Source organism: Leptonotus elevatus, chromosome 8, assembly GCF_054856555.1.
Source record: "Leptonotus elevatus isolate MCC_2025b chromosome 8, RoL_Lele_1.0, whole genome shotgun sequence".
Taxonomy (NCBI): Eukaryota; Metazoa; Chordata; class Actinopteri; order Syngnathiformes; family Syngnathidae; genus Leptonotus; species Leptonotus elevatus.
In genome coordinates this window covers 1,281,494-1,296,928 of record NC_141246.1, presented here as the reverse complement: position 1 = coordinate 1,296,928, position 15,435 = coordinate 1,281,494, and the positions used below count along the sequence as shown (strand labels likewise).

At 42.0% G+C, this 15,435-nt stretch overlaps 1 protein-coding gene across 1 annotated transcript in view; it reads left to right on the top strand.

Annotated features, from left to right (window-relative positions):
* Positions 1-4,999: 4,999 nt before the first annotated feature.
* The window catches only part of mad1l1 (mitotic arrest deficient 1 like 1), a 43,060-nt gene continuing 32,624 nt past the window's right edge, over positions 5,000-15,435 (top strand). The window contains exons 1-9 of the mRNA XM_086083529.1: positions 5,000-5,125; positions 5,838-5,995; positions 6,745-6,885; positions 7,858-8,037; positions 8,755-8,879; positions 8,952-9,033; positions 9,109-9,239; positions 9,371-9,485; positions 9,597-9,658. Of these exons, the coding sequence (XP_085939655.1) occupies positions 5,849-5,995; positions 6,745-6,885; positions 7,858-8,037; positions 8,755-8,879; positions 8,952-9,033; positions 9,109-9,239; positions 9,371-9,485; positions 9,597-9,658 (983 nt within the window). The 5' untranslated portion in view covers positions 5,000-5,125; positions 5,838-5,848. The remainder of the gene's footprint in view (positions 5,126-5,837; positions 5,996-6,744; positions 6,886-7,857; positions 8,038-8,754; positions 8,880-8,951; positions 9,034-9,108; positions 9,240-9,370; positions 9,486-9,596; positions 9,659-15,435) is intronic.

Sequence of the window (15,435 nt, the reverse complement as noted above, 5' to 3'; positions counted from 1 at the left end):
CGTCGCTCCGAGGCCACAATTTGCCCTTCTTGATTTTTGCCTCCAATGGTTCGACTCGCCTGCTTTTTCATTTAACTCAGTCGAAATGCAACGCTAGGTAAGAAATGAGTTACTTTTTTCATTTTATCATGCTGTTTATTAAATATTGCGCACAAGTAATACACTTTTTAACAAAAACGAAAACTAATACTGAAACTAACTAAAACTAATTTTTAAAATGATTAAATACTGACAGAACCACCCTAAAAACTAATTAAAACTAACTAAATTTAAAAAAACAAAACTCATAGATAAAATAAAAACTAACTTAAATGAAAATTCCCAAACTATCATGACCTTGTTTCAGTCTGGATTCAGAACAGATCGCTCGTCTGAGGCCCTTGCAAAAGTTAAGCTATGCCATATTAGACGATTATTGAGCCGACTCAGCCTAATTTATTTATTTTATTTTTTATTTTTTTATTTTTTTTATTATTATTTTTTTTCTCTTTTTTTCTTCTTTTCTTTTTCTTTTTTTATTATTTTATTTTTTTTAAATTAATTTATTATTTAGCCTACAGTGCTGCCATTGATACCGTTGATCAAACAAAACGGTCAAAATTGTTAGATGCTTTTCGAGGTTTTTAAAAATGCATCGTTACACGGTTTGTAACACGGACAAAATATAGATGTAAAAAGCTTTTGGATTCTGCCATTTGCACAGACGGCGCGCCGAGGTGTCGCGACAAGCGTTGATGCAACTTGCGTGGCAACTCGTAGGCGTGCTTGACTGGCAGGTGAAAATGAACGAACGGCTGCAGGTGAGTCCGGCAGATAGCAGGAAGAAGAAAGCGGAAACGCGGCGCCAGATGAGAGCAGGTGAGGAAAAGGCAAGAGAAGCGTTGGAAACACTTTGACAAGCGATGGAGGGGAAACATGGTGGCTTGGTGGGTGTTGAATGGCACGCATCAGGGGTGCGAATTGCGATTTGTATCGCCATTCATAGGTCACCATTCGATTGCAAATCGGACGCTAATGTAGGACTTTGGACGCAGCATCTTGTGTCTTGCTCATGCACGACATTTACTGACGTGCGACGTGTCCGCTGCATGCCGAGCTAAACATGCCCTATTGGCCCTTGAATGAAAACAAAAACAACTTAGGTATCGGTATGGTATCGGCATCGGCCGATACTGCCAAGCTGGGTATCGGAATCGGTATCGGGGGCCAAAAAACGGTATCGAAACAACACTACTTTCTATCAATCTATAAAAGCTAGCATATATATTAAGAAGAATGATGGGTGTGATTTTTTTTATTTTTTTTTACTTAATGGGGTAAATGCCACGGACTTCCGACTTCTAGGTTTCACACATCAGCGTCGTTTCCGGCACTCGCGTATCGAAAAAAATAGGAAAATGCGAATTTGTGCTTTGTAGTCCCAGAGCAATGGCGGATGATAAAGTTTTTGAAATTCTTTAAAGAAGCGAATATTAAAATGTCATTTTCGATGGAAAACAGCAAAGAAACGCTACGTTTTATTAAGAATTACAAAAGCAAACTGGTTTTGAACCAGTTGAGGTGGCTGGGGCATCTGGTTCGGATGCCTCCTGGGCGCCTCCCTGGGGAGGTGTTCCGGGCATGTCCTACCGGCAGGAGGCCCCGGGGACGACCCAGGACACGCTGGAGAGACTACGTCTCACGGCTGGCTTGGGAACGCCTTGGGATCCCATCGGAGGAGCTGGCTGAAGTGGCTAGGGAGAGGGAAGTCTGGGCTTCCCTGCTAAAGCTGCTGCCCCCGCGACCCGAACCCCGGATAAGCGGAATTGAAGACGGAACGGAACGGAAAAGCAAACTCATACGACGTCATCGCACGGCGCAGTCGCTTCCTGGTCTTCTTCTTCTTTTAAATGACTGATGGATCACATCTCTATATGGTGTATAGCGCCACCTACAGCGGCGGAGTCCCCTCTCAATATTGGCAAAAGAAGAACGGATGGAAACGGCGCATGTCCGTTTTGCGCATTTTCAGTAAATTGGCTTAAAAATGGAAACAATCGGATGGAAACCTGACTACTGACTCAACATAAAGATTAAACCTGCTGTTTTTATATGTATATAATTCTTATAACATTTATAGCACCTTTACAAATAATCCCCTGTAGCTTCTTGAGACCTGCATTTTTTAAAAAATTAATTATTTTTTTTTGCTGATTTTGACTCTTTTGCCACATGAGAAACACATGGAAATGTTTTTTGGGGGGTTGTCTCATGTTTTTAAGTTGTTATAGTGGACGCCAGGACAATATGGCTGTAACGTGTGGTAAACTTCACATTTTCTGTGCAACATTCTTAACATGAACATCACGCAAATCAATTTGCGATTGCGATTACGTAAGATCCAATCATGAACCAGAAGTGTTGCATCATCCAAACGATGCGTTTCATTGGCTTAGGGCTGTGAAGGGGTTAAACAGATGACGGCCGCATGGCTTCTTTCTCGACTGTATCGGCAATTGATCGGGCATGCCCTAAAAAAAACCCACCTGTCGATGCCACGTGACGCGAGGGCCAACATGTGCGCGCCGACCCCGTCTTCTAAAATATTCCTGCAGGCTGTGAAAAGAAAGAGAGAGAGTGACAAAGTGACAGATTGAGAGCGAGCGAACGAGCGAGAGAGAGAGAGAGAGAGAGAGAGAGAGAGAGAGACGGCCTATTGACTCGGGCCTCTGGTATTAGAGCGCAATAAAATCAGCGCTTGATTGAATCCTCTCGTTTGACCCGAAGGTCGTTAGCGTCGTTTCTAATGTGGTTTTAAGCTCCTATAATTTCACCGTGTTCTGTACTTTTTTCATGTGTGTTGCCGGGGCGACGCCATTTCGGGTCACCCTCGGGCCATGGAGCTTGCGCAAAGTGAATTTTAACTGTGTGCAAGGGTGGGTGGAGTTTTTTCTTTTCTCTTTCTTTCCCCCACCGAAACGACTTCAGGCAGAAGTGGGCATTTGTGCCATTGCGGGAGGGAACGCGGATGACTCCCGGCCAATCGAAGCGGCTCCCATCTTATTCCCTTTAAATTCAGCGCAGGGAGTCACACTTTCACACATGGCATGCAGATGCAGGAGATCGCCGTGCATAAAAAAAAAAAACTGCAAGAAGAGCTCCACTTGCGGACAATGTAAAATTTGTCATTGTGAATGGGTAATGGGGACCAATCGTGCACCCCTGTGTCACCCAGCCTCCCCCAACACCCAACGTTGTGCCACGTATATTTTTAAGATGGTAAGATTAATAATTAATTCAATGAATTGATTTATTTGATGATTCAGAGGGATTGCCGCTGTTGTCATTTTTAGGAATGCGAAACTCAGAAAATGCAAAAAATTGCATTACATCACCTGCACCACAAGTTAGACCTGGTTTTAACGAGGCTAAAATGTAGTTGACATTTGGTCACCAAATTGCCAGATGTGGCGGGGGGGGGGGGGTGCACAACGGAATACGCTAAAGCAGTCTAGCAAATTTACAAACCAAACTTGCCCCGGCGCGAAAATGAAGATGCGGCCATTTGTACGTGGAGCGCAGGGGTGCAAAAAAGGGCCCTTGGTGTCTGTGTTGGTTTATCAGCGAGTAATAATTGTCATACTTGCGGTCAGAAGAAGGATCCAAGCATTACCCAGCCCCCAAAACGACAATAGCGCTTGGCGTCTTCCAGTGTTTACTACATCAGCATCGAAAATATTGCCACAGAATAAAATGGTGTCAGAAGTGGGGATCGTAGTTTGGTTCAATCTCACCCAAAAAAGATAACAACGTTTTGTCTTTAAGGGTTTGATATGAATAAATGATAGAAAATGATTGGCATGACAAAAAAAACAACGCATGTGTGCATTACAGTGTTCAGTAATCACATTACCATCATGATTTTTTGGGCCAGCCCTTTTCAATCAAAGACAAATATTTTGCAGCGACGCTGATCTGAAGACGCCAGCGACGTCACATGTCGCGACAGATGCTGTTGAAGGGCACATCTGGAGGCTCTTGAGCTCGTTTGCTCCTCGCGGCGCCTACGTGCTCGTGCAATTCCCAACGCGGGATTGGGGGTAGGAAGTGGGATCCAAAGTGCAATCAGTCGGGACTCGGGCGGCAGGCGCATCCGATGAGGAGCCTGATGGAAGGTGAGTCATCGAAAGGATGTGATGATGATGAGGGGTGCAGGCGAGGGGAGGACAGGTCGCCAAAAATAAGCGACGCCCTCTTGAGAGCGACATGACTGAAAGTGAAAACGACGGCCACGCTGAGAATAGCGGCGATGACGTCACTAGTCTAAACACCACTTTTTCCTCATCTTCTGACCTTTTCAGGAGTTCATAGTCGCCATCAGAGCCCCGTCAAGTTGCTCATTAGCGACCCCTAGCTTACAGAGCTGCAACGACACATTTTTGTCGTACGTCACACTGCTTCTATCTACTGGACCAACATTGCAAGTGGAGGCAATTTTTAAAAAACAGATTTTTAGAGTTACTGCGTTGGATTCATGTCCCCTTGTGTTATTATTATTGTATAATAAAATTAACGATTTAAAAAATGTGTGATATCCGAAACTGAACGTCATTTCTGCAACCATTTCACGGCCATCGGAGAAGTCACCAAGATATCATATAATATTTAAAAAAAAAAACACTAACGTAACAGTTCTCCTGCTCCATTTCATCAGTATAATTCTTCTCATTTCATCGATTGAAAAACACCCAACCCTTATAACATCGATGTTTAAAATTAAATGTAATTTTTTTTTCCGTGTTGGCGTGTATTGTTTTGCGGCATACGGGCCTGTTTCCAGCATATGCAAAGTAAGTTTCTGGAAAAGTGGACCTTAACCATTACAAAGTACGTTTTAAATGATTTTTTTTTTTAAATAAATAAATAATAAAATAAAATAACACAAACGCTCAAAATGTTGGAAAGTCTTCACCTATGATAAGATCTCTGGTGTTGTCAGTTCTCGCGATAGTTGGTTTGAGACAAACAGGAGGGATGCTAACGTGAAGCTGCTAGGCTACAACCGAAGCAACAAGATAACTTATCAGCTACCCGCACGAAACATCGAATAAACGTCACATACAAGACGCCGCCGAAGTGAAGACGGGTACGTAAAGTCTTAAAACGGCGCAGTTAAAAATAAAAAAATACATATAGACTACCAAGCCTATTTAACTTGCTTTGGCAATGAATGGCGGTGGAAACTTACTTGTGAAGATTTAAAATTAGCGACAGCATCCAAATGCCTTCTTTGGACCATTATTGTTTGTATGTTATTACACCGAAAATGTCCACCGGCCGACCGAGGTGAAGTTAGTTTTAGGTTGGATATTCGATATTGGACAGACATTCGCGGCGCTGCCGATGTGTTTTTCAGTGCAAAAAAAACGTGTGTTGCAACCAATCACCGATCACGAACCCTGACTTTTAAAAAGTGTGACCCACCGATCCCATAGGCGAACCGCTGCACCCCTACCAAAACTTATGACTAAACTACTCATGCGTATAGTATAGGGGCGCTCTTGAAATAATCAAAGGTCAGAAGAGTACCCAAAATGTGTACGAGTTTACTGAGTAGCCTACTGTTGGAATACTGTACATTACTTGATTAAATATAACAATGAAATGAAAATATGACTCAAGTACTGAGTAACTGATAAGTAATGGAATGCAAGTACTGAGTAACTGATAAGTAATATCATGTTTAATGTTCATCTGTTTAATTGATTTAAAGGTGTGTAACTGTGATGTATGAAATGCAACAGGAATGAGTACATAATGTTTGTGATTTTTATTTGTGATGAAAATTTGGCTTCTAGGGCCTCCTGCAATGGATTGTGACGAGAACACCACCGTGCTTTCCACCCTGAAGTCCTTCAACTCCTTCATCGGCTGCTCCGGGCGCTCTCCCCAGCTGCCGGGCTCCTCGGCGGCGGCCGGTACCAACCTGCAGAACAAGTACAAACGCAGCATGGAGGTACGCAGGGACACACTATGTACACCGAAGAAAAATAAACGCAACACTTTTGTTTTTGCTTCCTTTTTTTCCGTGAGCTGGACTCAAAGATCTGAAACTTTTTCGACATATACAAAAAGCCGTTTCCTGTCTAAATCTTGAAGGTGAGCATTTCTCCTACGTCGAGAGTTCGTTTCACCTTACAGGTGTGGCGGATCAAGATGCATATTAGACAGCATGATTATTGTACAGGTGTGCCTTAGGCTGGCCACAATAAAAGGCCACTCTGAAATAGGGCTGGGGGAAAAATCGAGCAAGCCGGATAATTCGATTTTAAAATAGGTCAACATTTTTTTTTTGTGGGGCCTACCACGGTCAGTGTGAGTCGCGGGTTTTTGGGATGGTGCCACTCCTTGTGGCCGTGGGGTTTCAATGTGGGTGAGCTGCGCTTGGGTGCTTTTCCTCACATGGTTTCTCTGTGCCCTGCCATGTCTTTTTACATCGTTCTCAGGTTGTGTGTGTTTTCTTTTTCTATTGTACTATGGATGTTTTAATTACATAGCAATGTGAGCTGCATTTTTTATGTATGAAAAGTACTATGTAAATGAAATGTGATTTAATTTGTGAAGAGTATTTGAATCTTTTTGTGCATGTTGAAAAAGTTTTAGATCTTTGCGTCCCTCCAGCTCACGAAAAGTGGGGGCAAAAACAACCGCGCATTTATATTTGTGTTCAGTGTGTGCATTCACAACACGTATCTTCCCGCGTAGTTATTGGAGGCAGCTGAGAAGGTCCAGTCGCACAGTCGCTACTTGAAGCTGGACCAGGAGAAGAAGCAGATGGAGCTGAGTCACAAACGCGCTCGCGTGGAGCTGGAGAAAAGTGCCAGCGACACGGCGTGCAACTTGAAGGTAGCGCAGAGCCTCGGCCTCGCTCATTCGCCGGGAGGCTCACTTGAAATCTTGCCGAACAGAATAACCACAGTCTTTAAAGATAAAAAAAATTATAAAATAACATATATTTTCAATTCTACGATGAAGCATTAGTTTTAGATATTCATATTTTTCTTTGTTTTTAATTAACTTCATTGTCAATTAACTTTCACAACGGTGCCTTCCACAATTGTTGGCACCGCTGTTTAGGATGTGTTAAAACTAAAAGTCTATTATTACCATTAGGGTGCAAATTATTGGGATTTGATGTAAGAGAATTATTTCTGTGTGGTAAATGTTTTTCCCATTGAATAAATGCACATCAATTAAATGTTGAATTATCCATTTTTTTAATGTAATTTTTGTACTATATTATTTAGAAAAATGCCAATAATTATGGAGGGCAATGTGTAAACAATATTTAAGGACACTTGTATGTCATTTTAAATGGCTGTTCAAAGTCTCTTTAATTGTTTTGTGAATTCATTTCTGAAAGTCAAAATTACATTTAAAGAAATGTTTAATCAAACAAAGTAATACATTTTTTGTTTTAAAGGAATCTTCAATTATCCCTTGATTTTTGTTTTTAATTTAACGGTGGCGCTTGTTTTGAAAAATATTAAAGAAAAGGTTTTATTATTTTTAAAATGAAACTAAATATTCCCTAAATTATTTCAATTAATTAAAAATATAAATTCCAGGACAATCTAAGTTATGTCCAGCCCCGTGATCTTTGTTCATAATATTTTTGTGAATTTATAAAAATTAGTTACTAATTTTCCATGATTTATTCATCAATTGTTTTTCCAATAAACATAAACAGTAATGAAAATGATCCCCCTGCTGGCCGTGTTGTGAAGTGCATTGATATTTTTACACAAGGGATGATGATCTTGTTTCTGGTAAACAAAAGTTAAATGAGCAGCGGCCTCATTTATATTGCGTCCGTAGCAATTGGAGGAGAAGAACAGTGAAATTGCATCACGGCTCAAGAAGTCAGAGGAGCGTGAGACGGAGGCCGTCAAGAAGCTGGCGGAGCAAGTGGAGGCCAACCGCGAACTCATCAACAACCGGGAGGGCCTCGGCAAGAAGCTAGACGAGCGAGACGGCCGACTCAACACCGCGAACCAGGTATGCACGCTCACACGCTAAAAACACACAAACATGCAAAGTCCAGCACTCAAACTTTCCTGCCGTTTACTTCACTAAAATAGGAAATATTGCAACAATTGGCATCGGAAACAACATAGGCCATTCTTCACGTTTTTCCAGGTCATCATGGCTAAACATTTGGTGTTTGTAATGGGGTCCGATGATGGACCGGCCCCACAAAACAGAACCACTCTTAATGTGTCCCGGTGCTTACAGTGATGCGCAAAGCAAACTGTTGCCACAACAATTGGCGTCAGAAATTGGATGCAATGATTGACCGGCCCCACAAGATGACACGATGTCAACCCTTCACAGTTTTTATTACAATAATGGAGAAATGATTGGTGTCAGAGATGGGTTACATGGATTCACAAGTCGTCCAATTAATTATTCTCTGTGTATTTAACAGTATATTTTCAAATGTATGCCATGACCATTAATGTGAAGCGGGATAGGCAACTTGTAGTGTTTCCCATTATTTTTCACAGTGGTGTAGAAAATACTGCTTTCAACATTTGTTGTCAGAAGTGGTATCCACTTACCTGTCCCGTAAAACTATATGAAGACAACTCGAGGAGTTTGTCACCGTTGTATAAAAATCTGTCGCAATAATTGTTGTTAGAAGCGGGATCCAAGTATTGAGCAGCCCCACAAAACTACTCATGAGACTCATTGTCTCTCATATCGTGTCGGCAGACCGCCATCGGCCTGAAGGATGAGATCAGAGAGCTGAAACAGAAGCTTCAAAACCAGGACTTGCTCATTTCCACTAAGAAGTTGGAGAAGCAGGCACTGCAGGAGCAGCTGGATTTACAGCGCAGGTATTCGGGCACAAAATGGCCACTGGAAGGCCACGGAAGTGCCCCACCCCTAATCGGTCCTTTTTCTATCAGAAAGTACCAGGAAGTGTCTGAGCTGTGCCAGAGTCTCCAAGCGGCGCAGTCGTCCTGCTCCGAGCACGTCATGAAGATCAAGGTACACGCACACGCACACGCACACGCATAAGACAGCCAAGCAACCATTTTTTGCGTGCGTATGTTTCCCCCCAAGGAGTTGGAAAGGCGTCTGTCTCTCCAGGAGCAAGACTTCGCCATCGTCAAGTGCGTCAAGTCCGAGGCCAGCAGAGTGCCCGATCTGGAGAAGGAGCTCAAGCGCCTGCGAGAGGAGAACGTCTTCCTCAGGTCAGGCGTGCCTTTTCATTGAGTTTCCCCCATTTGCTTGCTGCCTGCCATTTTGGATCCTGGCGGCCATTTTAAGCAGGGAATTTTAACGTCAACGTGTGACATGACAGTGGTTGATTGTGTTAATGTAGGGAGAGCAGAGAGAACTGCGGCCTGCTGAAAGAAGAGGCGGAGGGTTTGAAGAGGAAGCTGGAGCGCATGGCCAAGACCAAAGAAGATTTGGTCAACATGGAACTGGAGAAGGAGGTATGACAATAAACTTCCGTCAACATTTTGGTCGTTTTTAAAGGTGTGATTGCATTTTTTATTTTTTTAATTCATAATTTGGTTGTGCACACATGATTCTTTAACACACAGAGGTTGACAGAGAAGGTCAGAGCATGGGAGAACCTCGGCCAATCAACTGGACTCAACATCAGGTCAGTGTGTGTGTGCGTGGTGCGCGCCCCCACCAGTGTAATGTAACAAAAGGCCTGTAGGTGGAGCTGTGGTAATTCTCCAAAAATACCCTAGCAAGGACGGGTTGGTTTCTAATAGTGTGCGTGTTTGTGTACTGGTGTGTGTGTCTGTGCGTGGTTTTCCTGGTTTAACTACCATTGTGGGGACCGACTTGAAATTGTGAGGACATTTTGGTGGTGCCCACAAGTTCAATCCTGTTTTTGAGGGTCAAGACTTGGTTTTAGAGTTTGGGTTTGAATTAGGTTATGATTGAGGTAAGGGTAAGGAATTGGGGTAGGCAATCATTTTTTATCGCTAGGGTTAAGGGGAAGGGGCTCGGAAATGCATGATGTCAATGAGATGTCCCCATGATGACACAAAGACAAATGTGTGTGTGTGTGTGTGTTAAATACCTGCCTTGTGTTTGTCTTAATGCTTTCTAGTCCTAACAGGTAATGATAGAATGATTGCTTGTTTCCTTTTGAGCAGCCGAGCAGATCTGTCAGATGATAAAACACTGCGAGCCGCCCTTGAAAATGCACGCACACACACGTGCGCGTGTGCCCGCACATGCACGCGCACGGCGAGCGCGGCGTCCCTGTGATTAAGTGTGACAGTGATGCAAACAGAATGCTAAATGGAACGTAACCTCTGGGTGTTTAACTTGACTTGTGCTCGTGATGAGGAAGCAAAAAGGTTCACAGTATTAAGTTTTAATTGACTTGCACGTTGTTGATGCGTTTCATCAGTTTACTTTTCGTGTCACACATGAGAGCGACATCTCACTCTGATCTGGTAGTCAGCTATTTTTTCTTGGGCTCTGTTGTTTCCCACTGTGATGCTGCTTCCATGTTGTCTGTTAATGTGTGGTGGTGATTTTGGAACTTGACCCATTCAAGCACACAGATCACTTCCTGGTTCTCCACCAATCACCAGCCGTTCCCTAACCCATACACAGTGCAGTTTAAAATTCAGCCTTAGAAGCCAGTTTCACATTTGGTAGACATGTCTATCATGAGCCGACCAACAAAAAAGTCTGCCACCCAAAAAACACAGGGAAGTCTACCAGTTAATTTGAAGCGGCCATTTTGGCTCAATTTCACCCTTTATCATTTTTGAAGATAAATTCTGACCCCAAGAGCAGTTTGAATTAGCATCATGGAATTTGATAAGCTATCTCACAATAAAATCTCAAGAAGACATGCCCGCAAAGACATATAAAGTCTGCCATTTTGGTTTGAAGCGGCCATTTTTATATAATATTGTCTGATTGCTTCCAAATTTTTACCCCGTGAACGAAACAATTAGACAAATTGGTGATAGTAAATTGCAAAAGGTTTAGCTGTTCAATTTTTTTAAACATGGTGAACAGTTTAGCAAATGGATGCATATCGCTACGATTAACTATCATCAAACTGAGCCTCAATCAAAGTGAATCAGTGAATTGTTATCTTTGCGTCTCGCCCTCTGTGCCCGAACCGAATCAATATTCCGTGCGCTGCTCTGTCAATCTTGTCACTCGTCGAAACTGGAGCCGGAGAAGTGGCGCGACAGTGGCGGGCCGAGGTGAGCCGACCCCCGCGGAGCGCCATAATGAACACCATTGCACTTTGATGAGCTTTATCTCAAACGATCTGATTGCGCAACTCGGCTCTCATCAGTCACCTTTCGTAATTGACAAGGCAGAGCCCGGCTCGCTTTCGTTAGACCGCCGCTCGTTTTGTGCCGTTGGTTCCCCTGCAGACCGCAATGATGATCTCTTCAAGTGTCGGCGGCAGGCCGCGCCCCCGTGCCGTGGATTAAACCAAAAATAAACAAGTGCGTTGCACATACCGCTGGCAAAGGGCAGCCGCATGACTGAGGCTCAACACGAAAGGTTAATGCAGCAAATAAATATTTAGAAACTTCCCCGGGCCGCCTCCTGATCCTGCTGCAGTGGATTGTGCCTCCTCTTCGCATTTTCTTGTCCCAGCAGCTCTTCGGATGTTTACAAAACAAGCCACAGCTAATGAAACCTCTTATGAGGAGGGACGAAAGCAACATTAGAATGTAGAAGATGAGTCATTTTGCCATCAGATAATTTATTTTGTATTAGTACAGTATTATTTTTTTCATTGTGCTTTTTATGCAAGTATGCAGAACAAAAACATTTTTTTTTTAAACATTATTTAAGGGATCAAGTGTGTGTTTTATATTCTGCCTAAGCTGAAAATAAAGTCAGGAACCCGTTGGTGACACAAGCTGTTATTTGGATGATTCTGTGTTAAAATGGTTGAAACGTTTAAAAACATGAATGATGTTTCAAAAACACAGTATTAAGGGAGATATTTTTTTTTTATGTATAGGCCTACTCGACTGATACGGATCCACCAGAGAAGATAATTTTTGACGAGGTGCTTTTTAAAATTTTTAACATATACTGTAAATATGGTTCTAGCTTCTAAGTATGCGCAGCAGATAATGAAGCAGGTATTGTTATACCAGATTACATTTTTTTTTTACTTTTGAGTCAAAGCGAAATGTTGGTCATTTCAATAAACTACAATTTTTTTTTTATTTTTATGTACATTTAATTTTTTTAAAAATCAGAACAATATCGACCCCTGACTCTAATGTAATATATGGAACCGAACCGTGAATCTTGTGTATCATTGCACCCATTATATATATACAGTGCTTGGCATATATGAACCTCTTCGAAAGAAAATTAAGATTTAATTAAATATCTCAATGAACATAAGAACAATTTCCCAAATTTGGGAAATTGTGTTTATTTATTTTTCTTATGTTTTGGTTACTTGTGTAGGTTGCAGACGCTAACTTCCTGCGCATATCTGAATTTTTGAGGAATCATCCATTTTTACTGACAAAAAAAAAAAGATTAATGTTGGAAAATAGCCCCAAAATTCATATGGGCACACTAAAAAAATGTTTTCCCTTTTTTTTTTTTTTTTTTACGATCCCATCTATTGTTCAAGTAGCTTTTTGTCTGATCCTGCAAAGAGGAAGTGATGTCGACGTAATAAATTGTGCATTCTCCTCCATTTCTGAGACCGGGATGTTGTTTTGAGGCCGATTCCTGGCGCTCAAGGCTGTGGCGAATCACTGTAGTTATTCCATCCTGTGATTCACGGTGCCTCATATTTTAGTCATGAGTTTACGTTAGTCCCCGATGCTCCGCCCCCCCACAGGCAAGCGGCATAAATCCAACCTCCCCACTCCGACTTCAAACTCAACAGGCTCGTCGTTTGTCATCAGCCCTGCCGGAATTGAAGTGATCGGATGTGGAGGCTAATGTAGAAGTCGGTAGTCAGCCAGAGCAAGAGCGCCATTGATTTTGAACGACTCAAGATGGCCGAGGAGTCGGTCCACGTTGTCATTTTCGCATAATTTTCCTTAATACCCCAGGAAATTGTTGCCTCGTGTCATCCTATTGATTTTGATCGAAGGCCAAGGCACCAAAGATTTCATGCTTTGACAATGGCCGCCCTATTGATTTTTGAAGGATCTAGCTCGCTCCAGGTTCGAAGTGCACATCTAATCGTATTTGTGCTGCGCTTTACATTTTGTGCTTCACGTCGTGTGGCGGCCGTGGCTCAGGGTGTCGAGACGGTCGTTCAGTAACCGGAAGGTCGGCTGTTCGATCCCCGCTCTCCCCAAGTCGTGTCTTTGGGCAAGGCACTTCACACGCATTGCCTCCAGTGCTACTCACACTGGTGTATGGAAGGTGCGAATGTTTGGTGGTGGTGGTGGTGGGAGGGGCCGTAGGCGCACGCTGGCAGCCACGCTTCAGTCAGTACTTAAGTAGATTACCGCCACCACAGTGTGAATGTGTGAGCACACGCGTCTTTGAGTGTCCAAAAAAGCATTATTATTATTGTTTTCTTGTCGGATGCCCACAGCAATGCTAGAGGCTAACTGGCTAACAAACAAACTAAGCCCGATGGCCGGGCACTCTTTGAATCCGTCATGAATGGAAAAGTTAGCCCACAGAGCTTTTAAACTTAGTTTCAAAAAATTATTTTTTGAATTTCACAACAATTTCAAGGCACAATGTCTGTTGTCTTGAAGCAAAAACTTTCACTTCTTCCATTACACATCCGATGCACACCAATGTGTGTGCGTAAAAAGTGTAAAAGCGGTTTCAGAGCCTGGCATTGATACCGCCAGACATTTAATTATGAGTCTGGGAGGCACAGACAGAACTTACGACCCTCTTTCTCGCATCAGTACCTTACATGCAGGATGTCAAGCCGGGAGAAGAAAAAAAAAAGCCTCAGCCATAACATAACCTTGTACCACTCGACGATTTATTGCACACAGTCCAGCATTCAAGTGTTGTTCAAGGTTCTGACGTCGTGTCACTTTTCAGGTGTTAAGCGGTGGCTTAAGTGGCCCGTTTCAGTCCAACGCTAATGCTAACGACACGCCGGTAGTTGCGCTCTCAGCCTCTCGCTTGACCAATGTGACCTTCTGCATCATGGATTGTGTGTGAGTGTGTGTGTGCGTGTGTGTGTGTGTGTTAGGGTGCATCAAATTTGAATGGTCATTTTTAATGTGAAAATATTAATTTGGCTGGCATTGCATTTTGTTCCAGTTATATAAAAAAAAGACTTTTACACGTACATTGATCTCTCTTTTTAATCTAATTGGGTCATTTCTCTTAGCTTTGGTGCCATTTCAACCTTCAAAATGTTTTTCTTTTAACTCAAGATTTTTTTCATTTAATATCAAACAGTGTTCTTTATATAAAAGGAAAAACCTATTGGTCCAGCTTAACGCGTTATGATGTAACAATTTAAAAAAAATAAGTTTGTTAACTAACGTAACTGTGGTTAGCAAAACTTTGCTAGCTTAGTTAGCTTTATGTAATGAACACAAAATAACTATATAAAGACCTAAATGACTGTAAAAGTAAAAAAACAAACAAAACACAATTACAGATATGATAGTCAACTATAATTGGGTCATTACTAGTAGCTTTTCTGTGCCATTGTAGCTATAAAACGGTTTTGTTTCCTTTAGTAGTCAAAAATGTATCATTTAATATCAATCAGGGTTTATTGTACTGCAAGAAAAACCTACTGGTCCATATTAAAATGTTATCATGTAACAATTTTTTGAATAGGTTTGTTTAACTAGCCTAACTGTGGTTAGCAAACGTTTGCTAGCTAGCTGATGTTAGCTTTATGAAATGAACACAAAATAACTATATAAAGGCCTCTATGGCTGTAAAAGTAAAAAAAAAAAAATGGCTCAAATCGAGGCAGAGGTGGGGTATCATCCAGACTATGATGGGTGACTACCGATACCAGGTAATGGTGCCAATAACAGTCTTATTTTAAGGTATTGGTACTCACGGCAGTAACCGATACCATTATCGGCCGCCCTTTTGTGGCCGTTTTACGATCAGGAACAAGAAATTAGATATTACATGAATACAAAGTTGCCATTAACTTCATGCAATTTATTTATGTGTTGGGAACTTTATTTACTAGTGGTATTGGTATTTGGTATCAGTAGCGGTGACTACTCAAGAGTTGCGTTTCGGTCGGGAAAAAAGTGGTATCGAATATCCCTAGCCCTGACCATGCGCCATGACGTGCATGTATTCTGTAAACTCAACTGACTGGCTTTCATTTTTTACAGGCAACATATAATAATTCCATGTTTCAATAATAAGAATAATAGTTCCAATAAGATAATGATTATTATCATGTTAAAGCATTCATTCATTATCAGTTACTCAGGCTGGAGG